Below are 27,993 nucleotides of genomic sequence, written 5' to 3' on the forward strand. Positions count from 1 at the left end.
TATTATTAATAAAGGAAAAAACAACAACTAGTAATGTCTCGGAGACGGGTTTATAAAAAAAGGTATTAAAACAAGTTTAAAAGGGTAATTTTAATCGGAAATGAAGAATTTCATTAAAAAAATAAAACAAAAAAAAACATAGAAAGATTGCCAGTAGAATGTATTCATACATTATCCGATAATACGCAATTCTATATCACCAAAGCCATACTGTTTTCTATTTTCGTAGTACAATTTTTTCAATTGAGTTTCATAAATCTCATGATATTTATTAATCAGTTCTTCAGGAGGAACTTCATATTTTTCTTTCACCAAGACTGGCTGACCAACTACGACAGCAATTGGTGTTCTAAAAGGTAATAAACCAAAATCGTAATTAAAAAAGCCCCTAGCATAGAACAATGGGATTGTGAAACCAAAAGTGGATTTGAACCATAATTGAAGCTTATGAATGATTGGCTTAGTCTTTGTATCTACTAGTTTGTAAGCTTTAGTCTCACCAAATGCAAATACAGGTACTAGTGCTACATTGCCTGTTTGGATAGCTAATTTAATAAACCCCCTCCTTCTATCAAGAATGATATCTGCCGTCTTCTCGTTAAAGGGAACTAATGATTCTCTTGCACCTCCAATAACAATACAGATAGATTGATTATTACGTAAAGTCTTTAATACGTTTTTTTTAGAAACCGAAGTAATACCTAGAGATAAAAGATAATCTCTGTGGAAGGGAATAACGAATTGATTAACCAATGTCATCAAACTCATTGGTATCCCGGGAAATTTTTCTGAATATTGACAACCTTCAGTAGCAAAGGCACCAAAGGCACCTAAAGAACCTACACCATGCGGATGGTAACCGAATAAATAAGTGGGGCCAGTTTTGCTTTGAATTGTAGTTTTTGTCACTGGGTCTTGTATTTCAGTAAAAGTAGGTTGTAGATCTGTTGTCTTTTTAAGAGAAAGAGGAAAGTAGTTGCAATAATAATTCCAGATAGGTAATGATCTCATTTTCATAGAATATCTCTTTACGACATTCCCATTTGCAGGAGTTCTATCGTTGAAATAATATAACCCATATGGGATGATAAAGAAGTAGAATCTTGGATGTAATAGTAGATAGATGGAAAGCATTGTAAAGAGCCCAATGGTGGTGACATGCCACATAACGGCTAAGCCTTCCAATCGTTGTTTCCAAGGGGTGTTGAGGGGAGTGCAGTTCGATGATAACGTAGGGGATGCCATTAAGAATATGGAATGGTGGGTTTTAGAACAAACAAGGGAATGAACAAATAAATCAATAAGAGACAAGGTACTAAAATAAGAGAATGTAACATGCTTTCATGTTTTTAATCTCCTAAATGATTGATAGTCATTTTGTTCTTGCACAGTATAAATGCCGAGCGTTGAGAATGCGCGGATATGAAGAATCTCGCTCCTTAAGCTTTCGAGCTTTGTTGTGTCACTGAAATAGATTTTAAGTCGTGTCTGGACATGTGAAATGAAAAACAAAAACAAAAAAATAATAATAAAAGGAAGAATCAAGTATATTTTCATACTTCAATACTGATGGTACTGTTATTACTTATGAATACTCTCTCTAGGAAAATTATTTAGAGTACCAATGATAAATTTCCAGAACTAATTAACAATACATTCATAAAAGTGAAAGCATTTTTATTTAATATTCGGAGGGCTGAAACCTAAAAATATGTCAAAACTTAAAATCTTTTCTGCAATTGACACAATTATTCTTGAAAATTGTCTAGCGAAAAATTCAGCACGTATTATCTACACTTGCCAATTGTTTCGCATAATTATTAGACACTTATTCCCTTGGAGTAACAACGTAAACATTTTGTACCATTTACAAACTTCGGCTTCCCAATGCTTAGATGACTTTCAAAAATAGAGACCGTATTACTCTGAAAACGTATCCATTCACATATATATATACATATATATATATAATGCGTTAACTATTAATTAGCAATTTCTAACTTCATTTTTATCATTGCCTAATATACTTGGCATAGCAAAACACAATATTTCCCTCAATGAACACTTACTCGAGCTCGACTCTGTGCTAAACCAAATAACTTATGAAAAAAATAAAGTTAACAGCATACAAATACCCTCCACTAGATATATATGCTGTTAAATTTGAAATAACGTCAATATATAGAAACCACCAATTGATATGCGGACATGTTTTTTTTTATACGATATATCCAATACTTATATACTTTCTCCTCCCCTTATCTCTTTTTTACTACAGCTCAACTAACTATTACTATATTATCCTTGAACTTCCAAAATTAACTAAATAAGAGATTGCTACCCTGTTACTAGTAAAGTTAAGTTAGACTATATCACGAATCTCATCACCCTTTTAGCATACAAGAAATCATCTCTTCCTATAGAAGTTCATCTGATGCTCAAAAAAAAAATACACCCCGCTTTGGCCTCCACTAAAACCGCGCAGCCCTGGAGATCCAGGAAGATCTGGCCTTTTTTTTGTACGTTAGTTTTCCGTTTTGGGAATCAGGGAGGTCCGGTGTTTACTGGATTTCCCGTAACAGTGTCTATTCCAAATCAGGTAATACGGATTAAACATTACGATTCCTTTTCGAAGTAAGATCCGAAGAGAACTTCAATTAGATGTTCTATAATAGTTAAGTAATTGATGGCATTAAAAAGAAATCTGGTGAAAAAAATTTTTTTATATATGTTTCATTTGGTAAGAAAGATTAATACATACATCAGTATTGACAAATGAATAGTCGTCGAAATAGTGAGACTGAGAGCCTCAGATACAATAGGCTCAGCAGCACTAGCAGCATGAGCAGTACTAGTAGTGCAGGGAGTACTTGCAGTATTAGCAGTTTTAGTAGTTATGAAATAGAGGACGAGTTACTGAACGGGAAACTAGCCAAGGTTATTGAACAAAATGTTCCATCGGGACAGACCCATACAGCCGCGGATAAAGAACGAATCAAGATCATTATTCGTCCCAGAACCCATGGGCTAGACAATAAGGCATGGAGTATCCACGGTAACACGATTGAGCATGTGGGCAAGAAGGTACGCTTCCAATTTGCACGTATTGTACCAACACAGGAGAATTCTAATCATGACATATTTGTTCGTGATTGCAAACCTTTAGTGCATCGTGTTGCTACAGATTGTATTAGTGGTACTATTATTGCTTACGGTGCAACAGGTTCAGGAAAGACCTATACAATGCATGGCACTAAAGCGGAGGGAGGTATTGTACAGCTTAGTATACGTGATTTACTAACTCAACTCTCTAAAAATTGTCAAATTACTATCTCATACCTGGAGATATATAATGAACGATTACATGATTTACTATGTGATGGTACTAAAGAATTACGTATCTTGGACGATTCTGCACCAATTGCATGCCGTCTTCATGGTTTAAAAGAAACTACAATAACCCTTGATGATTCAGAGCAGAGTGTATCTCGTGTGCTAGAATTAGTGGCACAAGGTAATCGTAATAGGCGTGTTCGGAGCACACAACATAATACAGGTTCTTCGCGTTCGCATGCTGTGTTGAGATTACGTATCACTGATTCAATGGGCAGCAAAGCACGAGTATTGACCCTATGCGATCTTGCTGGTAGTGAAAGGGCTTCTGTACATGATCGTGGCTTACGTGCAGAAGGTGGCGCTATTAATAAATCATTAATGGCCTTAGGGACTGTAGTTCGTCTTTTGAATGAAACTGGTCCCTCTTCTACTCATGTACCATATCGTGATTCAAAACTAACGAGGCTTCTCAAGCCAAGTTTGAGTGGTAATGGCCTGGTCACCATGGTTTGTACTGTAAGTTTATCTGGTACAGATTACGAACAGAGTCTTGGCACATTACGATTTGCTAGACGTGCATCTGGAGTTGTTCTTGGAAAAGTTCAAGATCATATCCAAGAGCAAGATCATATAATAGATAATGACTCATCCGTTGCAGAGATACGCGAACTTAGAGCACTAGTAGAACAATTACAACTAGAATTACAAGAGCGCGATATTGCTTTAGAAACGAAGGACCGTGAATTAAGACGAATGGAAATGCATTTAGCCAAAGAAGTGGAAGGGTTTGAGAAATTACTTCGACGTAAAGATATTATCATTGGCGTATTACAGAACACTACCTAAAAAGTTAAACTGATTTGTACAATAATTATCCACATTGCATTAATCGAAAAAAAAGTAAAGACATTAAAGTATTGACTTTCTAAAATATATCGGGATTATTTTGTGATACCCATCCCTATACTTGTCCGAGGGTTTATTATATAATATTTTAAACCTAATAAATTACCATTTATCTACCTTTCATATATAAAGCATACATAAAATATGTTCGAACCATATTAAAATTTAATTAGTTAGATACTTTCAAAAAATTGTGACAGCATTCTTATAAAAATCAAATATAGTTATGTTTTTATGCAAGTTACAATTAGAGATTTAATTTTTTTTTAAGGTAAAATTCAAATAATATATTATTTTAATGCATTATTGAGATTTTTTTACAAATCTTCTCTCATCTATAAATTACCATTACGATGAGAAGTTGCGTCAAGTGTTATATAATTATACAGTTGTAATCTAGTTACACATATCAAGGACCCAACGACCCAAACGGATCACTTCGCGGTCTAAATACACATCATTAAGAATTTCATTATAATTCAAAATTATTTCCAAAAATGAATCGATAATTAATTCATATATCACGAAGACATTATCAATTTGATGAACAATTTTTGTGCTCTCTTCTTCTCCCATCTCCCATTCTGTAAACTTACCCAATTTCACGATACTCCTTTCAAAAATCTTTAAAATTTCTCCCACTGTAGATATTATACGCCCTTTTGGATCTTCGTTAATGGCCTTATTCAGTATCCCATTCAAAGACAAAATGATATGATAATTAATTTGATATGTTGGAATTAACTTATCACTTTCACGCTTCTTATTTAATAGCCATGCTTCAATAATAGTCATATTACTCTTTCTACCATTCCTTAGAGTATGATTACTACTATCTGTATATAATAATCCACTTAAAAACTCACGAAGCTCTTGGACAAAATCTTGTAGCTTTTCCACTACGTACAATTTTCGAGTAAGAATGGGCCCGTTAATGGAATTTTGATCACGTAAATAGTTCTGAACCCTATTCTTCTTCATCAAGCTGTATTGTTTTCTTAAAAATTTTTCATTCTTGAACAACTTGTATGTTTGACTATCATCTGCATTTAAAGATACTTTGCCCATATCATCAGGAATCATAGAATCATATTGTTTACGTCTTTTAATTCTTCTCTTTCTCCTATGTCTAGTAGCAGGATCTGGGTGGTTCCCAAATAGCATCTTTCCTTCTGTTCCATCATCTTCAAAGCGTGAACGACGATTTAAGGTCATCAAACTGTTATCATATGCATCTTTTAGACTTAATTTCTCTTCTATCATTTCCATATATTTGACTACTCCATCATTACTTTCATTTAAAACTTTAAAACATTCATTCAAAATGATATTCCAAATGTGTCCATTCTTATAGCGTGTTTCATATATTGGCCTTCTATATTTGATATCTGCATGGTTACAACGGAACGATAGTTCTTGGAATGCCGTCAACTTAGTAAACTTCTTTTCACTCTGTAATCCATTAATTAATGTTTCCATTGGTGTGGAAGATAAATTAGAGATTGGGATATTTTTATATAAGCATCCCATCATCATATGTGAATTGAATAGCAAATTAATACTGTTCAAAATCAAGCTCATAACTAAAACCATTGCATTTATGATAATTATAAGTTTCCAAGATAGACGATTCGATTTATAATCCACCCATCTTAAAACTATTTGATTCAATGGTTCAATAAAAACCATCATTACGATTAGAAATTTAATACTGCGAATGATTACTTGATCAAGTAAGTTTTTCCTAATAAATTGTTGAGGTTTTTCGTTCGTTAACTGGTGATCAAATTTTAAATAATCAATATCAATTAAATTATGCATTATATTATAAGCAACAGGTAAAAGAAATGCCATATAATACCAGAATAAAAAGTTATCATGGAACCCTGAAATTAAATTCTTAATTGATACCAAATCTTTGAATACAAAAGTCAATAAAAGATTATCAATAATATAGATCACTTGATAAATAATATTTCTTTTAGAAATAAATTCGTAATAAATTGATCGGATCGGATTCCAATTCTTTCCATTATAACTCTCAATACGAATGTAATTTTTCCTCGTAATGATTAAAATTAAACTGCAGACATAAAGAGAAATAATTCTAACCGGTAATTTTATTAGAAATTCATACCATACCGATGTAGTTTTTGAAAAGAGAGTGATTACCATGCTACCTAAGATAGATAGCACTAATAACAGTCTAGTTCCTAGATTGTTAAATCTTTTTCTCAATACATCAGTAAAGATTGTATTATAACAATAAGCAGAGCTCAATGGGATTGGTTTCTCTAACATGAAAAATTGGAAGTTTATTTTAATGTATTTTTTATCTTCTTAATGGTTCACAATTCTTGGGGAATCTTGAACCAAATAACTTTTCACTCCTTTATTATCTTTTTATTAACCAACAATAAAATTCAATATAAACTTTTTCACAATTTATTCAATCGTAGATCTTCTTTTCTAATTGCTTTTTCACTTAATTATAATATTGCATTTAATTTTTTTTTTATTTTTTTAGGATTGGTAAAATCATCGCCCCATTTGAAAAATAACCAATGCTTAGCTTATTTACATTTCTAGCCTAGGGTTATTAAGAAACACCAAACTACATAAAAAAACAATAAAAATACATATAGATAATCGTGCTAAGAATATCTACTATCACTAACTGTTTGAAAATAGTAGAGATACACGACTCTGATTACTCGAAATGGAAGAGAAGAAACCATTTATTACCTTTGATGAGGATATTCAGACCAAATTGGACAAGAAACTTGGTCCAGAATATATATCAAAACGTGTTGGCTATGGTACTAGTAGAGTAGCTTACATTGAAGGTTGGAGGGCAATCAACTTGGCAAATCAAATATTTGGCTATTCAGGCTGGTCTACTGAAGTTAAAACTGTTACTATTGATTTTCTCGATGAACGCCAAGGTAGATTCAGTATCGGATGCACTGCCATTGTTCGTGTCACTTTAGCAAATGGAACTTATCGTGAAGATATTGGCTATGGTATTGTCGATAACGAAAAGAAAGCTGCTGCATTTGAAAGAGCTAAGAAATCAGCAGTGACGGATGCTTTAAAAAGAGCTCTCAGGGCATTTGGTAACGCATTGGGTAACTGTCTATATGATAAAGATTTTCTCGCTAGAATTGATAAAGTCAAATTTGATCCTCCTGATTTCGATGAAGGCAATCTATTTAGACCTTCTGATGAGATTAGTGAGATATCCAGGTCAAACACTGTAGAACAAATGAATGATTTAAATGGACCTCCACTTAAAAAACGACAACTAACAAAAGTAGAACCAGTCTCGAGACCATCACCGTTACAAAATAATTCTGGAATCAACAAACCAGCAGATCAGTTTACAAAACCAACAATAATGAACTCTACTACTAACCCACACCAGAAACCTCAAACAAATTCTCCACAAAACAATAATTCCAAATCAATACCTCAACAGATACCAGCCAACAGTGTTAGCTCCAAACAGAACATACCTTCTAATTTACCTACAAAGACTGAACCATTAACTAAACAAGAACACGAAGATCTTTTGGATGATTCTTTAATATTTAGTGATGATTTTCAGGATGATGATTTAATTAATATGGGTGGCAAACCCTCATCACCACCTCAAAACTCTACTAACCAGAGTTTAGGAAATTTAGTAAATTCTGCATTGATCCAAGATGATCCAGTGGCGTTTGTTACCGCCAAGGCAGCTCCAACTATACAGAATGGGAAAACAAGTAATATATCTAAAGATATTCTATTCGATCCCAAATTCAAGGCACAATCTATTAAGCATACACTTGATCAAACGACATCAACTCCCGTGCCACACAGCATCCTAAAGGAGAATGGAATTGACAAAAATGTAAGATCAGATTCTTATGAGAGATATGCATCAAAAGGTAAACAATTATCAGATGATGTTGATAATACATCTTCAGCTCAAAATAATCTTAGTACCGAGACGGTAAAAAGTAATTCACTATCTATCCCAAATAACAATACCCACCCTTCTCAGTCACCACAGACACCATCACGCACAACGATGACCACAGCTCCACAATACAATAGTATCAATCAATTCCAAAAGCCTAATAATTCTTCTAGATTTGCACCATCAGCAGCACCAATTCATCCAAACACTCAATCTAAACCATTAAATAATTTCCCCATAAAACCTATGAGGAGAGAAGTTGGGAGGCCTAAAATATTACCATCTAATTTCCGTAAACCAGATAATAATAATGGTCCTTAACAAAATATGGTTTACTATTTTTCTACTCGCTTAAATTTGCATTAATCATAATTAATTCTTTTGATTCTTATTCATTTCTTTTTCTATATATTGAATTATTATTCGTATTTTAGCATTTTTTATAATGATATTTTTTAAATCGATTATTATATATTCGTATATTCATTAATATTGATACAATATTGTATAATATGGATACATTTCTATCCTTTATCTACATTGTCGATAATATAGAATATTCATTATAAAAAAAAGAAATTGCATGAACAAATGTATCTAAAATATAAATAAAAAAATAATCCATAAAATACAAAAAACTGAGGTCTGGTATAAAAATGTTTTAAAACGTTATGTGTTATTACCACAATCATTACTCTCATTATCATTATTTGGAATGCTATTATCATTACTAGGACCTACCCATTCCCAACATTTCATTATTTCACCATGAACTTCATTCAAACTACTATTTATATTAGTATTCCCATATTCCACTTTGTCTGATATTCTTTTCCATAAGATATTCTTTTTCTGAATATTGTTCACATCGCTTAAATAAACATCTCTTAACTGTACCGAACTTAAATAGGGTGGAGTATTCGGATGCAATTGTTCCATTTTCTTCTTCTTTAAACTAGCAATTATATCCGTTGCAATATCGTTGATCCTATTTTGCTCTTGAATTGTCCATTTAACTTTTAGATGAAGAATCTTTCCAATTATTACCAGAATGCTACTCGTCCAAATTACAAGTCGATATTTGATGTATTTTTGAAATACTTCTCTTTCAAATCTACATTTAATGCCGATATATTTCTTGGATATTGAGCGAATAACCGTGTTTTCTGGTGACCCTGGTTCTTGTGAAATACATCCTTTTTGTTTTTGAAACCCATTGGCTTGATGCTTGTTCTTGTATGATTTTTGGGATATCTCATTGGCGGATAGCTATAAAGAAAATAATATATGATTATTGTTAGTAAATTAACTTTAAAAATTAGTAAGAAAAAAAAAAATAGGTTACTCACTTGCCTCCATAATATGTCCTTTTGATCTTTCAAGTGTTTAACAACTTGAGACCAAATTTCTTCAAAATTGGAATCATCTATCCACGCTGGGCGTGCTTCATTGAATATGTTATATAAATCTTGGGAACTAACACCGCTTTTCAAATCATCAGTACCTTCTCCACAAGAGACAGCTGAATTTTTAGCTCTTAGAAATTCTAATGATTTTTTAACAATTTCGTTTACGATTTTTTCTCTTTTGTTATCTCTCACGCAGGAATCAGGCAAAGGTAGAGATCCAAAGAGATTAAAAATGTTTTTTCTAATTATATGGTCTGGTTTGCATTTCATTTGCATCATTGGATAACAAATTGCATTGTTTGGACATGGAATACATTCTGGCTTATGATCTTCTAACCAGTTATCAATTTTGGATACAACTGGTAAAGTATTGACATTATCTGGTAAATATTCAGAGACTGATTTAATAGGTAGTTGATTATCACAATAGCCAACATACATTTTTTGATCACGGTAAATACAAAAACATAAGATCATCGGTAATAATAATAAAATTAAAGCAACCAGTTTTAAAAACAATATTAATTTCCGTGTGTCTGACTGTTTTTTATTTTTAATGTCAGATTCAGTAAGCTTATCATTATGTACGTTAAAATCATCTATCTTACTGGCTTCAGTAGGCTCTTTAGTAAATTGGGTACTGTTTGATTCATCATCAATATAATCTTCATATATTCTATCCAAAGTTTGTAAATTCTTAGAGTTAATCATCTCGTCTTCTTTAACATTTGAAGATAAGGTAGTAACCTGCTCATTTTCTGGCTTAGATAGTTGATCGTCTTCTGATGATTCTTCTGATAATCCATTACTAATGATAATTGTTTGAGTCTTCGGGTTAATTGCATTAATAGTATTTGGCTGGATTTGATTGGAAAGATAGTCATTGTTTTCTTCAATAGCAGTAACAAGTTGATTAGCAAATTCAGGTGAAACATTCAAATTAGCTAAATCAGGAGCCAATCTTTTCTTAAAAGGTGATAATTTCTTCAAATTTGAATTTTTTGCTAATGGTGAACATAATTTGGGAGTTAAGATCATTTTTGGATCTGATCCTATCTTATTTTCCTCAAGTGTAGTCACATTCACATCATTTCCATAAATAAATGAATTAGAACTCATTGATGAATCTGATACGTCCATATCAAAATTTTCCATTACAATGGAATTTTCATTTGGCTTTGTTGGACTCTTTGTAGAGAGTTTTTCTTCTATTAAGCTAGTGGATTTATCTATTTTCCTTTTTTTAGTGGAATTGTTTAATGAAGAATTTTCCTTTAGAGAATGATCTGATTGAGAATCATCCCTAGGCCTTTTTGAAATATTATTGTCGGATAGATTTTTTGGTATCTGAATATCTATAGCATTTGGTAATTTAAGAGAATTAGGCTGAATAGATGCTGTTTGTTCCATAGCTGAAAGCTGAGGATTTGTAATGGGCTGAGCATTAGAAATTGTGGAAGTTTCAGTGGTAGAATTTGTTTGTGGTATTGATACTTTTTTAATCGATAATTTAGTTGTTTTCTTAATCGGAGTGGTTGTTTGAGTAGTATTAGAATAAATTTCAGCTGGGCTAGATTTCGAATAAATTTCAGTGGTCTTCTCATAAATCGATGATACGGATTCTTTTGGATTTTCCACTGTATTGGCATCACGCTTATTCATATGATTATCAGCTTGTTCTGTATTTTTAACTGCATTTTGTAAATCAGCATTTGGGTGTAGTTTTTCTAAGTCCTTTGGTTTATTACTTGAATTAGCAGTTGATGGCACATCTGGATATATGCAAGTTTTATTTTTCTTTGTACAATTATTACAATCCGGTTTTGTTCTATCACAGCCTATTTTACTTTTACGACATGTCAAACAAGCTCTTGGTTTTTTATTCAATTTGGTAAATGTGAGTTGATCAGACGATGTTTTTTCTTTATCACGTTCATTCGAATTAACCTGTTTTTCAACGTTTGCCTTGGTATTAGGTTTATCTTGTTTATCGTCTTGATTCTTTTCCTGAACTTCTTCTTGAATGTCATCCATATCTTCATCTGAATCCTCTTCTATCTCTTCGTGAATATCATCATTATCAACCTCCATATCATCTTGCATGTCTATATCATCTTTACTCACTTGGCTGTTCTGATCCTGTTGGATATCTTTACTCTCTCTATTATCATCAAAGCTACGAGTTTCTATTTCCATATCTTTTATCTCAACTTCATCATCGTCCATATTTATTTCCTCCAAAGCATTTCCCCCAATTATACTCTCATCACCATCTTGTATTTCTTCCTTTTCAGATAAATCTTGGTCTATATCAGAAGAAGCATAATCACTATCCAATATAATAATATCATCTAAAGCAGATGATTGCTTGCTATTTTTATTTGATAGCTCTGAAAAGCTTTCTTCTTTCAACTGCACATCTGTATCTTTTTCTTCTATATTGGTATCTTGCTCTTTTGTATTGGTATCTACGGCCTCGATATTTGAACCTGTTCTAGGTTCATTCACATCGGTATCCGATATGTTTGAATCATAATCTTTACTATCAGTAGCCATTCTTAAATCTTGTTCTATCTTTTCTTGTTGTAACTGGTCTAATCTTGAATTATACTCTGCTCTCAACAAAGGTACCAACGGTTGAAACTCTATCTTATAAGTGTTTAACAGAGTCTGTTTCTTATTTGTCTTGGGATAAAAGACTTTATGTTCGTCCAAAATACGTTTGATCTGTTTAACTGTTAATGAGCTGGGGTCGAACCCATCTTCTAAATACTCCAACGAATCCATGATCGTCTCTCTCTGAGTTTGCTGTGGTGGTGATATATATATATATATAAACAAATATATATATATATATGTATATGTATATGTATGAGATGCCTTAAAGTGGTATGGTAAATATGTCCAGTTCAAGTAATACAACAACACACTCCCAACAATTACCTTTATTTATATCTATCCAATCTAGGAAGTTATCGAATCATTTATTATGAAGCCCATCAATTAGCCATTCCAACAGCTTTCCCGTTTCAATTGATTTCTGATATTCGTGTTTGTCACAAAATCCATCTCATCGCCGAGAATGTGAAAAATAAAGCCGCGAAAAATATTTCACTATAGTGAAAAAATTAATTAATTTGTGACACGCCCCATAAAATTTCCAATATAATTTCTAATGACCAATCTCTTTCAAAGAAAAACATCGGTATCTATAACTAAATGTCTCTATATGGCATTTAAAATCATGTATTCCACTACATCAAAAACTTTTAAAAAAATACAAAAAAAAAAAATTTAATAATAGTAATCACAAATATACATCTCTCTTTCTCAAATCTTCCTAATAGGCCTTGAAAAATGTTATCATTACACTTCTACTATGCAAACTTACAATTCTTGTCTCTGTTCCATTGTCACCACGTTTTGTCAAGGTATCTTATTATCTGAAACACGATGGACTCTTCCGTTATGTCTATGTCTTTGTCGGCCGGAAGTTTTCCAGGGGAGCCATCGATGGCTTGAGACTCGGCCCTTCAAGGGACACATCAATAAGCTGAAATTGTGGACACACCCTATATAAACGATCTATCATATTATCAATCTAAAAGTAATGTAATGATAACCTGCCAAAAATAAAGCAAAAAAAAGGTAAATAAGCTTTTGTTTGAATAATGTCCAGCCCAGCGCAATCGGTTTCCCGTTCTCGTTCACGCAACGACGTTTACCCTTCCGAGTCAGAATCTAGCTCATCTATCTCTACTGCATCTGCTTCGAATGCAAACTTGCCTCAACTTGAACAATTATCAATTAATGGTAATTCTGTTTCTCTCCAACGTAGTGCTCAATTTTCGCTTCGTGATGATTACAACCTTGTAAGTGCTGATTCTAAGTTGAATGCTCTTCAAGATATTCAAAAAAAGAATATTGCTAGGAGGTTGTCTCAATCCCAAACACAGAACCCTGGAATTAATAAAGCTGATATTGAGTCAGAAAGTGTAGATCAGACTCCTTTCTGTCCTCAACAAGACGATGCTGACGCTAATGCCATCGCGATGCCCAGGTTCCGTAATCGTACCTTATCTATGTCAGCGCAAAGTACCATTCCTGATGTTGTAGCACAAGAAAATGATAGCATTGCAAGTTCAAATTCAAGTCAATCGAACAAAAACGGTGCGTTGGTGAAAGCAACAACTAGCCAAGTGAAAAAGGATGATAGTAAATATAAGATGGGGATGTTGGCTGACGACCCTACTCAGCATATCTTGGAACATCCATCTCCTGAATTGGTAGAATTGTATTCTAATGTTCAAAAATGTAGAGACTTGAGAAAAAAATATCAAACAGTATCTTTCCAATATGATTCGCAAAATCCTAAAAATGATGAAGCTAAATGGGAAATATACCCTACACCCCCTAAACCTTCGTATGATCCCGTTTCAAAGACTGTTTTAAAAGTTCAGAATGTTCCCGATCATGAGATCTTTGATTATGATTCTTGTGAGATACCAGGTATAGATCCTAATTGGGATTTCCAACTGAATTCAGATGATACTTTTTGTGTATTTGCTAAAAATGATCCTAATAAAACGTTAATTGATAATAATATCCCCACTTTACGTGATTATTATGTTGATTTAGAAAAAATCATATTAATCTCTTCAGATGGCCCATCTAAATCGTTTGCATTTAGAAGATTGCAATATTTAGAAGCTCGTTGGAATCTATATTATCTATTGAATGAATATCATGAGACAAATATATCAAAGAAAAATCCTCATAGAGATTTTTATAACGTTAGAAAAGTTGATACTCACGTTCATCATTCAGCTTGTATGAATCAAAAACATCTTTTAAGATTTATTAAACATAAATTAAGACATAATGGAGATGAAAAAGTTATCTTTAGAGATGATAAAGTTTTAACTTTGAATCAAGTGTTTGAATCGTTAAATTTGACAGGCTATGATTTATCCATTGATACTCTAGATATGCATGCCCACAAAGATACTTTCCACAGATTTGATAAATTCAATTTGAAATATAATCCAATTGGTGAATCACGTCTAAGAGAAATATTTATGAAAACAGATAATTTCATTCAAGGTCGTTATTTAGCTGAAATTACAAGACAAGTGTTTGCCGATATCGAATATTCAAAATATCAAAATAGTGAATTTAGAATATCTATTTATGGTAGATCGATTGATGAATGGGATAAATTGGCTACATGGATTATTGATAATAAATTGATTTCTCATAACGTTCGTTGGTTGATTCAAATCCCTCGTTTATATGGGATATATAAATCAACAGGAATTATATCCAATTTTCAACAGATTTGTACAAATATTTTTAAACCTTTATTTGAGGTTACACGTAATCCACAATCGCACCCAAAATTGCATGTTTTCCTACAAAGAGTTATTGGGTTTGATTCAGTGGATGATGAATCGAAAGTTGATAGAAGATTTCATAAGAAATACCCAATCCCATCTCTTTGGGAATCTTCTCAAAATCCCCCTTATTCATACTACTTATATTATCTATATTCTAATTTGGCTTATTTAAATCAATGGAGGGCCAAAAGAGGTTTCAATACACTTGTTTTAAGACCGCATTGTGGTGAAGCTGGGGATCCAGAACATTTAATTTCTTCATATTTGGTATCGCATGGGATTTCTCATGGTATTTTATTAAGAAAAGTTCCATTTGTTCAATATCTATATTATTTAGATCAAATCGGTATTGCTATGTCACCGTTGTCTAATAATGCATTATTTTTAACGTATGATAAAAACCCATTTCCTCATTACTTTAAAAGAGGTTTAAACGTTTCCTTGTCTACTGATGATCCTTTACAATTTTCTTATACCAGAGAACCTTTAATTGAAGAATATTCAGTTGCTGCACAAATTTACAAATTATCTAACGTTGATATGTGTGAATTAGCAAGAAATTCAGTCTTACAAAGTGGTTGGGAAACTGAAATTAAAAAACATTGGATAGGTGAAAATTTCACAGTAGATGGAATGGAAGGTAATGATTTGGCTAAGACAAATGTTCCAGACATTAGAATTTCTTATAGAGATGACACTTTGAAAACAGAATTAGAACTAGTTAATCATTTTGCAAATTTCACATAAGAATACCCTGAGTTGTTTAGAAAATAAATCTCATAGAAGTCGATAATAATAATGTGACCAAACCAAATAAATACAAAAACATTTTTTTCTAATTATAAGTAATTTTTCACACTTTTTTGTATGTATATTTATATTTATATATATATATATATATTTATTCTTTATTCTAACTAATTTTATTTACTGACGTTTTGCAATATTTCGGGATTTTTAGTTACATCTTTCGCAACCTACATACGCAGGCTTTACATTTTTCAATATACATATTGATAAAAAATAAAAAGATATGTAAGCATACATTTAAAAATGTAAATATAAGATTAAGCCAAGCCATCTAAAATAATAGCTTAATCAATTTTAAAAATTAAAAAGTATGTATAAACGACTTTACTATTATTTTTAATTTAACTTTATTTATTTTCTGAATCATATTTTATTAACAAGCCATAATTATTAGATAATAAGTCTAATAATGTAAAACTTATAAATTTAGTGGATGATTATGAAGAAAATAAGGACATGTGTCCTATCTGTAAAACTGATAGATATTTATCACCAGATGTGAAATTCTTAGTCAATCCTGAATGTTATCATAAAATTTGTGAATCATGTGTAGATCGTATCTTTAGTTTGGGTCCAGCTCAATGTCCATATAAGAATTGTAGTAAAATTTTAAGAAAAAATAAATTTAAGACTCAAATTTTTGATGACGTTGCTGTAGAAAAAGAAGTTGATATTAGAAAAAGAGTCTTTAATGTATTTAATAAAACGTTAAAGGATTTTGATAACAATTTGGATGAATTCAATAAATATTTAGAAGAAATTGAAGATATGGTCTATAATTTAGATCATGGTATTGATGTTGCAAAGACAGAAGAAAAAGTTCGTACATACGAAGAGTTAAATAAGCAATTGATTATAGCCAATATTGAAAGAAATAAAGAAGATCTAGAAAACTTTCAGCAAAGAGAACAATTCGAAAAGGAAATTAAACTGAAAAAGAGAATGCTAGAGAAACAAATAAGAGAAGAAGATCGTTCAAATAAAGAATGGGTGAAGAAAGAAATTGTAAATAGATTGGAAAAGGATGAAAATGAGGATGTGGATGATGTAATTAAAGGTGTTAAAAATACTGTTAAATTGAAAAAATCTTCTGCTCGTAGAAAATTGGAGGAATTAAACAGAGTATTGAAGAACAATCCTTACATAAATTCAAATTCTAAAAGCAGAAATAAAGATAAAACCCCATTCACACCTTTCAATGGTGATAAGGATATTCACCCAAGATACAAATTAGACAAAGAAGCTTATAATGACCCATTCATTAAAGGGTTGTCTACAAGAAAGGAGTTTATTGCTTCTGGGTTTAGATCGGAATATATTTACGCAAGAGTCCTTACAGAAGCTTTTATGGGCTTAGGCTGTGTAATAAATGAAGAATTGCAAGCAACTTAAAATATTAAAATTAGAAGCAGCCACTTTTTTAAAACTTTGAGAATAACGAAAATATCTTAGTTATTTCAAACCATTGCATGATACGAACATTTTAGCATAGATTTTATATCATAGTATTTATATAATTATATAATAATGAGCTTGGTCGAGCAGGCACTGATATTTGAAAACTGAAGCATGAAATGGTTGTAACGATCTTAATGTTCTGTCGTTTATGTAAATATGCCTTCCAAAATAGCAAATTATCAGATATATTTCATATATTAATTAATTTCATATATAAAAATATTCTAATTATTAAGTATTCCAAAAACTCCGAGTATGATTAGAGACCTCTTAACTGAATAGCATTGACAGCGGCCTGGGCAATATCTGAATCATCATCAGGTTTGAAGTTAGTATCTAGTTTGTATGCCTTTAGTGAAAAATTAAATAATCATTTTCAAAAAAATGAATGAAAAAAAATGTTTTGTTAGTAATTAATCAGATAAACAGTATTGTCGGAATGTTTTAGTTAACATACTTTTCTAATGGCTTTCATATCACAAATTTTTTGCAGATTTTCATTATTTAACTCGATTTCTTCACCTTTGAGAAGAGCATTGAATTCTTTATTTAAATCATTGTTAATTTGATTTTCTAAGATGGAAACTATAACTAAATTTTTGGTATTAGCATTTATACCAAATTTTTTAAAATTTTGAGTAATATTGGAGTTTTGAGACAGACATAACAATAATTCCGAATTTATTGATTTAGTTTTTATTCTATTAAATTTATATTCAACCAATACTCTATATATAGCGGAATAAATTTGTTCAACTGAACAAATTAAAGTAGTATCAATTAAAGAATAAGGTATATTTGCAATATCTTTAACTAAATCTTCTCCGTTTTCAATATTTGAAAATAGTGACGCAGAAATAGTAAAATCTGGGAATTGAGGCAACTTTGATACTAGCATATGAGATATGGTTCTATGAATGTTTTCTATAATAGATGATTATCTAAATTTCGTTTACCTCATCACTTTGTCAAAGATTCCAATATGTTTTTTCAATAGCCAATAGTACTACCTTACTCGTTAATTCAAGAACTGGAAAAACGAAAAAAATAATAAAAGCTAGCCGAATCTGGAATTTGGGGTAAAAAGATTGTATAACGAAGAATTAAGTCATATCTTGGCAAGAACTTTATTTAAAATACCAAAATTGAATATAGATATGGAAACTGGCCAAACTCTAGGGACAATTAATGGATTGTTAGATGATATCTTTGGCGAAAATTGTAATTTAAAAGAGGATGGCGGTAAAGTCAACGATAATAAAATTCCAGATACATGTACCAAGGAGAATGTTCGAGATAATGAGGAGTATTATCTAATAGAGTTGCTAAATAATGGTGCTCATACACGTAGTATTATGAATAAACTATTCTATTCATATCATAAAAATGATTATAATATTGTTGATCCTCTGCCAAATAATGACGATAGTGGTGGATCTATCAATATCAATAAAGATACTATTCTTACTGATAGAAGCTCCCAAATAGCAAAAAAATGGGCTATTGAAGAAGAATTTAATACTAGTAATTCAGATACAATATTACAGATGGAAATGCCCTTAATGTTTTCATGGAATTCTAAAGCAGGAGGAATTGGTGATACACGAAAAGTTAGTAGTCCTACTTCTGATATAGGTTCTAAGTCATTTAATGGTAGTGCTCCAATACAATCTACAAATCAAAAATTATTTGAAGCAGCTACTTGGGGCTTACATAAGATTAATCAAGAAAGATTGCGATGGAAACATGACGACAAAGAGGATAGCAAGGGGCTCGGAGAATCCTCCAAAAATGTTAATTCTACTACTAATCCTGATGTACGTTCATTTTATGATAAGAATTCATCTTTTAAAGTAGATCCCTTACAAGTGTTTGTTCCAAGAGAATTAAAGAAACCAAAGAATTTAGATTCCACCAAGAATGATGGTAAAAATAAAAAATCACATAAAAAGAAAAGTATATTCTGGTTTGTTGGAGGCGGAAGTGTTAGAAGTAAAAATAAACATAATAAAAAGAATAAGAATGATGATGATACTACTATATCTGATAATGTAATTGGGACCTCTGAAAACAATTTAGAAATTACTGCAGACGCTACTAATACAGAAAACGTATTATTTAATCTTGCTAGTGGTGATATGTCACAAGAATATTTAAAAGAAACTGGTATCGAAGTTATTTCGGATGCAGATATACTTGGCCCCAAACAGTCGCATATCACGGAAAGTATCACTGCTGGTAATTCTGAAGATTCCAAAGTTACCCTCAATTCCTTCCAGTTAACAACTAATCAAGAATTTGAACAAAATAGGACTAGATCCTTATCCACTACTAATAACATTCCTCCTCCTCCTCCTCCTCCTCCTCCTCCTCCTCCTCCTCCTCCTCCTCTACCACCAAATATCATAGCCGATTTCGAGGCGTTAACATTATCACCTCACAATGAAAATAAATACCACCATATTGAAGACTAATATTCCACAACCCCCAAGATATGCATCTCAAGGATCTGATTCATCTGATTTCTTCAATCTAGATGATACAAATAATACCAGTTCAGATGGAAATAATAGTGCGCCGTCCTATGCGTCATCAACTCCAGCAGGTCTATCGTTATCCTCATTTGCCGTACTACAACCAAAAAAGAAGACATAAAAAGAGTAGTACTCCTTGGTTTTTTAAATATATAAATATTCAAGTGTTTACCTAGTTTTTTTTTTTTATTGTTTTTATTTTTTTATTGTTTTTTTTTTAGTTTTAATGTCGCACTGTTTTATATCTGGCACGAAGTCAGTTTTCGGCTAGGCTTACAGACTCTAAAGTATTATATATTTTAAAAAAAAAATAAGTGATCTTTATTTATTAATACCAGAAGAAATAAAGGGAAAGGAAAGCTAACTAATAGCCTAGTCCAATTCACATCAATTTAAGCTAGCACAAACAGAGAAAGATAGTGTCCTTTACAATGTCAAAAGTATTTGTCCGTTTTAAGCGTACTCAGCCGGCCACTGCAGCCATTTTACATGCCCAGAAGATGGCAACCCAATTGAGTGTTATCACAGCCTCTCGTAAAGCACCACGTCTATTAAAACTTCGCCCTGAAGATCTTATACGTCATCAGACTGTAACTAAAGCATGGTCTCTATTTCAAGCAGAAGAACGAGCTGAACAAGAAGCTCAATTACGAAACCAATACCAATCCACACTTGATGCAGTGGAACTTTTACAGAAAATAAGTCCACGTCTTTACAAGTCTGTCACTACACCAGATAACAATATCACTGTGTTTCCAAGGGGTGGTCTTAGAACACCTACAGAATACCCTCCTACTATAGTGTGGCGCTACCAAATCAAGCCAAATTAGCACGTGTTCGAGTTGAAGGACGGGTAACCAGACTACTTAATGCCATGTTCACTTTTTACTCTTTTGGTAACTCATGAAATTAATGAAATTAATGAAATTTTCCAAAATTGTATTCCACTACTGAACTGTAAATTGACCTAGATATCTTGAAATTTGAAAATTTTGATGAATCGGGTTCTAAATGTTAAGCGTAGTAAATGCAATGAGCAATATAATTTGGATTCAGAAGTTGTAAATCCCTTAGATGTCTAATAAGATCAATTGAAAGTCACATCATATAATCATATCAACAATGAAATACTTGTATATAAACATTTTTTCTTTATTATGTAGCTTTTACTATTTATTCTTGTAATTAATTATTGGGTTTGTTTCAGAACTTGAAAAGTCTCGATTGCTTTTTTTTTTTCAGTTTTACCATACATTAATTAGTCAAGAGCTAAGTGGTATAATACTAATATCAATTGTACAGTATTATTTCTTTTTCTTACTTTATTGTGCGGTGGCAAATCTCATTTTAGTTATTCTAATAATAAACAGAAGAGGTAGATACCTTAATTGGATACTCTTTCGTATCAAGTAAATTCGAGTCAGCTTGATTATTATTAGTCCATCTCATTAATTGTTTTAGTATTTTATAAGAAAACAAAACTAACTAACTAATTACTAAATTATTATTTGTATCTCTAGTATTTTCATTGCAGATCGTTTTTTCAAGAGATATATACAATAAAGTTCCTACCAAACCTTTGTCTTTGGCAAATCTCAAACTATTATTTACTAAATCAAACGGCATCTCTATAAACAATTTTTTTTTTAATTTTAGGATACTTATTTGTCCCTCTCCTGTATCCATCACTTGTGTTTCATAAAGTCAATAACAAATCATCATGTCAACAAATCAATTAGCAATATTTATTGCTGGTTGGTATGTTTGTTCAATTTCATTGTCATTATATAACAAATGGATGTTTGATCCAACTAAAGGGTTGAAAATACCGTACCCAATATTGATCACATCCTTTCATCAATTAACTCTATGGATTTTATCATTTATATATATACGATGGAGAAAATATTATTACACTAATGAAAAATATATCAAGCATCCTAAAAATTATTTGAAATATATTTTAAAATTTATTATTCCAACAGCTATTGCTACAGCAGGTGATATTGGTTTTTCAAATGTTTCATTTAAATTTATACCATTAACAATTTATACAGTAGTCAAATCTTCTAGTATTGCATTTGTTCTACTGTTTGGATGTTTATTTAAATTAGAAGTTTTCCATTGGAACTTGGTAACAATTATTATGGGGATGATCTTTGGAGTTGGTTTAATGTTTTATTCACCATCTCAAAATTCTTCTTCACAAACTACAGATACCAACTCACAGTCACATATAATTATTGGTGTGGTTCTAGTATTGATTAGTAGTTGTCTATCTGGTTTAAGATGGGTATATACTCAATTAATTTTACGTAAAGGTTCAATGAATTTACAATATTCTTCTGTACCTGTTGATTCAAGGTCCGAAATTGATTCTCACCCAGTGCATACAAGAGAAATTAGTCAACATTCATTAATGGATGAAAATGCTTATCTTGAACATGGTCATAATGAAATATCAGAATCCATTAAAGATAATGATAAATTCAGTATGTCAACAATAACAAAAAATAATAATAATAATAATACCAATAGTAGCAGTGGTGTATCATCAAAATCCAATTCTAATACTATTACTATCACCCCACTAAATGCGGCAAATGAAGAATTACCAAAGAAAAAACATCCAATTTATACAATTAATGAATTGGGACCATATATGTTTTCAATTTTATTAGTCACGTCATTAATAATTGAATCACCATTCCCCCATATTTTCCATTCTAATTTATTTAAAAATACCATAGAGGAAGATCATACCTTTTTTTCAATCTTTAAAGGTATTATTTTATTAATCCTACCTGGGATTCAAGTATTTTTCATGACATTATGTGAATTTGGTATATTACAAATCTCTAAAGTATTAACACTATCCATTGCAGGTGTTGCTAAAGAAGTATTAACTATTATTTTCAGTATGATACTTTTACATGAAAAAATTAAAGGTTGGCAAAATTGGATGGGTATATTTATTATATTAAGTGATGTTGTTTATTATAATTATTTTAGATATGTGACGGATAAAAAAGATGATAAATATATTAATTCGACAATTATTCCACAAGAAAATCAAGGATTAGATGATAGAGAACCTGAATTAATTGTGGAAGAACAAAATAGATATGGTATAAATATGAGTCCAAATCATAGTGGTAGAATGTCTGGTAATAAAATTGCATCTAAACATAACAATTCGCATTTGAATAGTAATAATTCACCAGATTCAAATAGATCTACAAATTGGGATATTCATTTACAAACTTTAAGCGATAATGAATTGTTTGATAATGAAGTGAATTCCATTGGACAAAGATTAGAAACTTAAACGTTTTATATATATATGTATATATGTATGTCTTCATACATACAGCATAATAATACATTATTAACATACTCTATATGATTTTAAAAATAATGATAAAGTTCTTTTTTTTTTTAATATTATATTTTTTGTTTTTTATATAAATGTATGTAGATGCATAAAATATGTTAATTTAGTGGGAGGGGGAAGATTGATTAATAGATAAATTGAAATTAATCTATTTGAAAAGTCATCGAATGTAGTAGTTAAAAATAATAATAATGATATAAAGTTAAAAATAAAAATAAAAAGATAAAGAGGAAAATTAAACCAAAACCAAATGAAATATGACAAATGTGAAATATGATGGCGTTAAAAAAAGATAAAATAAACAGAAATAAAATAATATAAAATAATATAAAGTAATGTAAAATAATAAAAATAATAATAATAATAATAGTAATAATTATGGTAACAAAATAATATGATCAAAAATGGAAATGAATAATAGAAATATGAATGAAAAGGAAATACGGAATGGATGGAACAGGAAGGGTATGATATGATATGAGAATGTTAAAACGCGAAACAGAAAATAATAAAAAAAAAATAAATTATAGGGATGGCGGTTAAAAAAAGATACGTATAGGAATGGCGTTAATAGGAATAGCGTTTATGAAAGCAATTAATAAGGTTTGGGTTGTGAATTTAATATGGAAAAAAAAATGATAAGTTAGAATTTGTTTGGGTTAAAACTTTGAGATAAGTAGGGATTATACTTATTTTTATTGTTACAGGTACTTGAAGAAGTATTTACAAACTTGTTTGTTGGTGGTGATCCTGAGGAATGAATATGCAAACTAGAACTGGAATTAGAATTAGCAGCAAACAAATAATCTATTTTTTGGCATTTGGCTAATTCTTGGTTGTTCAACAAAGATCTTGGACAATAGAATAGATCATCTTCAAAAGATCTGGAAAGATCGTTTTTGTCTCTAATGGAAGTCATGCCATTATTATTGTTACAAGTGTTTGAAGAGCATAACAAATCTTCGGAATTGATTTGATTATCAATAGGGAATTGTTCATTACGCAAGAATTTGGAAAATACTGGAGAATTTGAAGTAGAGTTTGGGTTTGAACTTGTATCAGATGAGGAGTTCAAAGACATGGAGTATGGGTTCGAAGATGAAGTAGAGATGGGGGAAGCAGATGTGATTGGGATTGTATTTGGATGGAAGACGTTATTGTAGTTGTTTTTGTTATAATAGCCAGAATTGTTGTTGTTATAATTATGACTATTGCTACGGGTATTGTTGTTGTTGTTGTTGCTGTTATAGTATACCGATGAGTAGCCAGAGTTTTGATTGTTAAAAGAAGAAACAGCAGCAGTAGCGGATGGAATGGTATTCTGGCCAGTGGTATTCAACGATGAATGTCTCAACGCTGGGGAGTATTGCGAGTTATAGTTGTTATTATAGTGACTATTGTTGTTACTATAGTGTCTTTGTTGATATATCATTATGAGTATTTTTTTTTATTTATTTTATCGTTGAATGGTCTTATATTAATGGATCATAAAAAAAGGGTGGAGCAGTTAATATGAATATAGTCGTTTATACGTTTTCAGTTGTTCTGGGCCTTAGAAAATGCAATGAAAAGAATCGAAAAGCAAAGGGCGTGTGTGTGTGTGTGTGTGTGTGTGTGTGTGTGTTGCAGGTAGGTGAAATGTAAAGAATTTTCTTTTATTTCGTTAAAGTTTAATATTTTAAAAAGTATTTGAATATTTGTGTTTCCAGTCAGGAGTATGGAAAATGTGTGTGTGTTTTTTCTTTTTTTAATATTTTTAAGTTCGTTCGTTATCGGTCTTGTTAGGGATGGAATAAGAAATGACGAAATTTTCTGACAGAGAGGAAAAAGAAACAAGAGAAAAAAAAAAGCATATGATGACTATCAATTGAATAATGAAACTTTTTTTTTCTTTTTACCTAATGGAAAAAATAATAGTTTAAATTCGATTATATTTTATAAGAAATTTAAAACAAGGTTTTCAAGGTCTATGATGATTAAATTATTTGGGTACGAGCATGAACTTGAGCATGAGCATGAGCATGGGCATAGGGATGGGGTATAAGAATAGAGTTGCTGGGTATGCCATGCTGGCCCAGAAAATAATAGTGAAGATAATAGGGGTTTAAGTGGAGTCGTGGTTTTGCCTTGGTTGTCGTCATTATTGTTGAGTCAAACAAAAAAAGATTGAGTGGGTGGTGGGCTTACTTTTGCAATGGAGATGGACCAATGAGGAGCCACACCGGTAAAGAAATTGTACAATTTTTGTGCTTGCACTAGGTTATTGCATATTTGCATATTGTAAATTGATAAATTTAAAGATTGATTACCATGAAAAACGGAAATTAATTTATTCGATCCCTAATTGGTTGTTGAGAGTTTCTAAAATTAACCAAGTAAAATGACCCAAAAAGATATTTTCTGGTTGTTTCTAGAAGGCCGAAAGTTGAAAAAATTTGGCGGGTGACACCGCGTGCGTGCGGGTGGCACAATTTTGTGGCGCAATAAATTTTCGATTTAATTTTGAGGTTTCACGGGACATAATTTGTGACCCACGAGAATTAGGGTTGGCAAGTTTGGGCTAGGGCTGGGCTGGGCTAGGGCTAGGTTAGGGCATCGCTGTTAGGGTTGGCGTGTTGCTTTTGCAATCGGAAATTATAGCCGAGATGGTGATGATGATTTGAAAAAGTCTATTGATAAAAGAAGAATACATTGAAAAACTGAATATTTTATAAACTTGATGTCTTGTCTTTTTTCACAAATAAACTTGCTGGGTTAGTTTGTTTACATCAATAGTGTATGCTTGGCAAATATCGATTGGTAATCATTTACTCTGTCATGATCCTTGGCTTGTTTGTGATCGCTAATTGCAAGCACTGATACAAACAAAGATTTGTCCATCTTTTGATAACCATTACTCTGTTCTTTATTTACGGTTGTATGCATACAATGTTGCATCCCTCGTGATACAGTTGTGAATTCCGTTCGTATAACGAATCTTGAATGATGCGGTTACGGTTGCTGCACTGTCGCATTCCATACTTTGATCAAAACATATGTCTAAGGGAATTGTCCTTTCTCCACTCTGTTATGTTACATCTTGGGTTTTTGTATTACCACTCTGTTATGTTGCAATGCAATTGGCAATGCAATTGGCAATGCAAATGGCAATGCAAATGGCAATGTCAATCGTAATGTCAATCGTAATGCCAATCGTAATGCCAATCGTAATGCAAATTGCAATCCGTATAAACATCTCATTCGATATCCCTTTATGATTAAAGTTTTAAGTTTCATCTATGGAATCACAATAGAATGTAGGGAGCCACCAGAAAAAGAAAAGCAAAAAGGAAAAAAAGTTAAAAAAAATAAAAAAAAAAAAAAGGGGTAAAACATAACCGCATAAATCCGTAGGAGTAAATCGGGATTGCGATGTCCCGATTTTTCCCCTAAATGGCGATGTGTTTCTTATTTAATCAAGCGGGCTTTCCCCTTTCCCGGTTCAGGAAAATTTCAATACTAAGCGCGAGCGAGATGCAAAAGCAAAGGCGAGAGCGAATGTAAAAGTGAAAAGCAAATGCAAATGCAAATGCAAATGCAAATGCAATGAAACATTCGCGACGATAGAATCTGATATACGTCATTCAATGTTTCGAAATGGTAACACATCCGAGAAAACAAGCAAGTTTCTTTTTTTCTAATTTCTGTTATTATTTATAAAATATGTAAATAGGGGAGTGTAAATGATATCTAAATTTGTAAAAATGATAAATATGTGTAAATATTTAGAATTATGGGAAAAAATTACAAAACTATAATAGTATAGAGTGGTGTATGTGAAGTGCGAGTGTGAATGCGGGTGGGTGAGTGCCAGTGCCAGTGCCAGTGCAAATGCCAGTGCAAGTGCCAGTGCAAGTGCAAACAATCATGTGAGTAAAAAAGCCACTTTCAATCTCGATGCTCTTTCCTTTGTATTGTCACTTGATCTTGAAGGAGTAATCGGTTCTGAACTCAACATCATTCTTGAACTTGTAGGGATTTGGCGGGTTGCCATGGAGGAGGAGGTGGTGGTGGATAGAGGTTGTTGTAAAGTGGGTTGTTGTAAAGTGGGTTGTTGTAAAGTGGGTTGAACTATACTGGTAGGTCTGCTATTTACAGGTGTCAACGAAGTTGTATAGTTTAAAGAATGGGAATTGAGATTTGTGTGGTAGAGTGAAGAAGTCGAGTTTGTTGTTATATAGTTTGAGGAAGTATCGTTCCACCATTTCTGGGATGGAGATATGGATGTTGGAGTGGGCAATTGCAAAGGAGGTAATTTATCAGGGATCTTGAACTGTAATTGTTTGGGGAAAGAGAAGTTTGGTTGAGAAGTCGAGACGGGTGTAGGGATCAGAGAGGCTGTGGGAGGAGTTGTGACGGTGGGTTGAGGTATTTGTATCGTTTGAGGGATGGACATGGAAGTTGGGGATGGTGATGGGGCCGAGGCAGAGGCAGTGGTAGCGGCAGAGGCAGTGGTAGCGGCCCTACGGCGTCTTCTCTTGATTTCGTTCTTATTTTTCTTGTTTGCAGAATGAACACAATCGGTATGTTGTTTTAAGTTGTCTACTCTACTGAAATTCTTGTTGCAAATGAGACATTTGTAAGGCTTTTCACCGGTGTGTTTCCTGCGATGGCGAGTGAGATGTTCGGCACGAGTGAAGACGACGTCGCAACCTTCGAAGCCTGTGCAACGGTAGGTTCTCTTGGTCGAGGATCTTTTCTTTGTGATGATTTGAGTGGGGGATTTAGAATGCATAAGCGAGGGACA

General features: G+C 32.0%; 13 protein-coding genes across 13 annotated transcripts; 7 read left to right on the top strand and 6 right to left on the bottom strand.

Moving 5' to 3' along the window:
* Positions 1–171: 171 nt before the first annotated feature.
* DGA1 (diacylglycerol O-acyltransferase) lies at positions 172–1,245 on the bottom strand (the record flags this gene model as incomplete). The annotated part of the gene is made up of 1 exon (XM_004179471.1): positions 172–1,245. The coding sequence occupies one exon, from the start codon at positions 1,243–1,245 to the stop codon at positions 172–174; it is 1,074 nt and encodes a 357-aa protein (XP_004179519.1).
* Positions 1,246–2,775: 1,530 nt separating this feature from the next.
* On the top strand, positions 2,776–4,182 carry KIP2 (Kip2p; the record flags this gene model as incomplete). The annotated part of the gene is made up of 1 exon (XM_004179472.1): positions 2,776–4,182. The coding sequence occupies one exon, from the start codon at positions 2,776–2,778 to the stop codon at positions 4,180–4,182; it is 1,407 nt and encodes a 468-aa protein (XP_004179520.1).
* A 456-nt stretch (positions 4,183–4,638) lies between these two features.
* NDC1 (Ndc1p) lies at positions 4,639–6,543 on the bottom strand (the record flags this gene model as incomplete). The annotated part of the gene is made up of 1 exon (XM_004179473.1): positions 4,639–6,543. One exon carries the CDS (start codon positions 6,541–6,543, stop codon positions 4,639–4,641), a length of 1,905 nt encoding a protein of 634 aa, XP_004179521.1.
* A 418-nt stretch (positions 6,544–6,961) lies between these two features.
* RAD52 (recombinase RAD52) lies at positions 6,962–8,527 on the top strand (the record flags this gene model as incomplete). Its single annotated transcript, XM_004179474.1, has 1 exon — positions 6,962–8,527. One exon carries the CDS (start codon positions 6,962–6,964, stop codon positions 8,525–8,527), a length of 1,566 nt encoding a protein of 521 aa, XP_004179522.1.
* Positions 8,528–8,875: 348 nt separating this feature from the next.
* On the bottom strand, positions 8,876–12,402 carry SRC1 (Src1p; the record flags this gene model as incomplete). Its single annotated transcript, XM_004179475.1, has 2 exons — positions 8,876–9,475; positions 9,556–12,402. 2 exons carry the CDS (start codon positions 12,400–12,402, stop codon positions 8,876–8,878), a joined length of 3,447 nt encoding a protein of 1,148 aa, XP_004179523.1.
* Positions 12,403–13,286: 884 nt separating this feature from the next.
* On the top strand, positions 13,287–15,758 carry TBLA0C01920 (uncharacterized protein; the record flags this gene model as incomplete). The annotated part of the gene is made up of 1 exon (XM_004179476.1): positions 13,287–15,758. One exon carries the CDS (start codon positions 13,287–13,289, stop codon positions 15,756–15,758), a length of 2,472 nt encoding a protein of 823 aa, XP_004179524.1.
* Positions 15,759–16,128: 370 nt separating this feature from the next.
* Positions 16,129–17,213, top strand: TFB3 (TFIIH/NER complex subunit TFB3; the record flags this gene model as incomplete). The annotated part of the gene is made up of 2 exons (XM_004179477.1): position 16,129; positions 16,252–17,213. Coding segments are annotated over 2 exons (963 nt in total).
* Positions 17,214–17,549: 336 nt separating this feature from the next.
* On the bottom strand, positions 17,550–18,177 carry CGI121 (Cgi121p; the record flags this gene model as incomplete). Its single annotated transcript, XM_004179478.1, has 2 exons — positions 17,550–17,615; positions 17,737–18,177. The coding sequence occupies 2 exons, from the start codon at positions 18,175–18,177 to the stop codon at positions 17,550–17,552; spliced, it is 507 nt and encodes a 168-aa protein (XP_004179526.1).
* Positions 18,178–18,436: 259 nt separating this feature from the next.
* Positions 18,437–19,753, top strand: LFT1 (Lft1p; the record flags this gene model as incomplete). Its single annotated transcript, XM_004179479.1, has 1 exon — positions 18,437–19,753. One exon carries the CDS (start codon positions 18,437–18,439, stop codon positions 19,751–19,753), a length of 1,317 nt encoding a protein of 438 aa, XP_004179527.1.
* Positions 19,754–20,244: 491 nt separating this feature from the next.
* MRPL28 (mitochondrial 54S ribosomal protein mL40) lies at positions 20,245–20,643 on the top strand (the record flags this gene model as incomplete). Its single annotated transcript, XM_004179480.1, has 1 exon — positions 20,245–20,643. The coding sequence occupies one exon, from the start codon at positions 20,245–20,247 to the stop codon at positions 20,641–20,643; it is 399 nt and encodes a 132-aa protein (XP_004179528.1).
* Positions 20,644–21,533: 890 nt separating this feature from the next.
* On the top strand, positions 21,534–23,141 carry YMD8 (Ymd8p; the record flags this gene model as incomplete). The annotated part of the gene is made up of 1 exon (XM_004179481.1): positions 21,534–23,141. The coding sequence occupies one exon, from the start codon at positions 21,534–21,536 to the stop codon at positions 23,139–23,141; it is 1,608 nt and encodes a 535-aa protein (XP_004179529.1).
* Positions 23,142–23,850: 709 nt separating this feature from the next.
* Positions 23,851–24,639, bottom strand: TBLA0C01980 (uncharacterized protein; the record flags this gene model as incomplete). Its single annotated transcript, XM_004179482.1, has 1 exon — positions 23,851–24,639. The coding sequence occupies one exon, from the start codon at positions 24,637–24,639 to the stop codon at positions 23,851–23,853; it is 789 nt and encodes a 262-aa protein (XP_004179530.1).
* Positions 24,640–27,111: 2,472 nt separating this feature from the next.
* Positions 27,112–27,981, bottom strand: TBLA0C01990 (C2H2-type zinc finger protein; the record flags this gene model as incomplete). The annotated part of the gene is made up of 1 exon (XM_004179483.1): positions 27,112–27,981. The coding sequence occupies one exon, from the start codon at positions 27,979–27,981 to the stop codon at positions 27,112–27,114; it is 870 nt and encodes a 289-aa protein (XP_004179531.1).
* Positions 27,982–27,993: the final 12 nt, after the last annotated feature.

Source organism: Henningerozyma blattae, chromosome 3 (genome assembly GCF_000315915.1).
Source record: "Henningerozyma blattae CBS 6284 chromosome 3, complete genome".
Lineage (NCBI taxonomy): Eukaryota > Fungi > Ascomycota > Saccharomycetes > Saccharomycetales > Saccharomycetaceae > Henningerozyma > Henningerozyma blattae.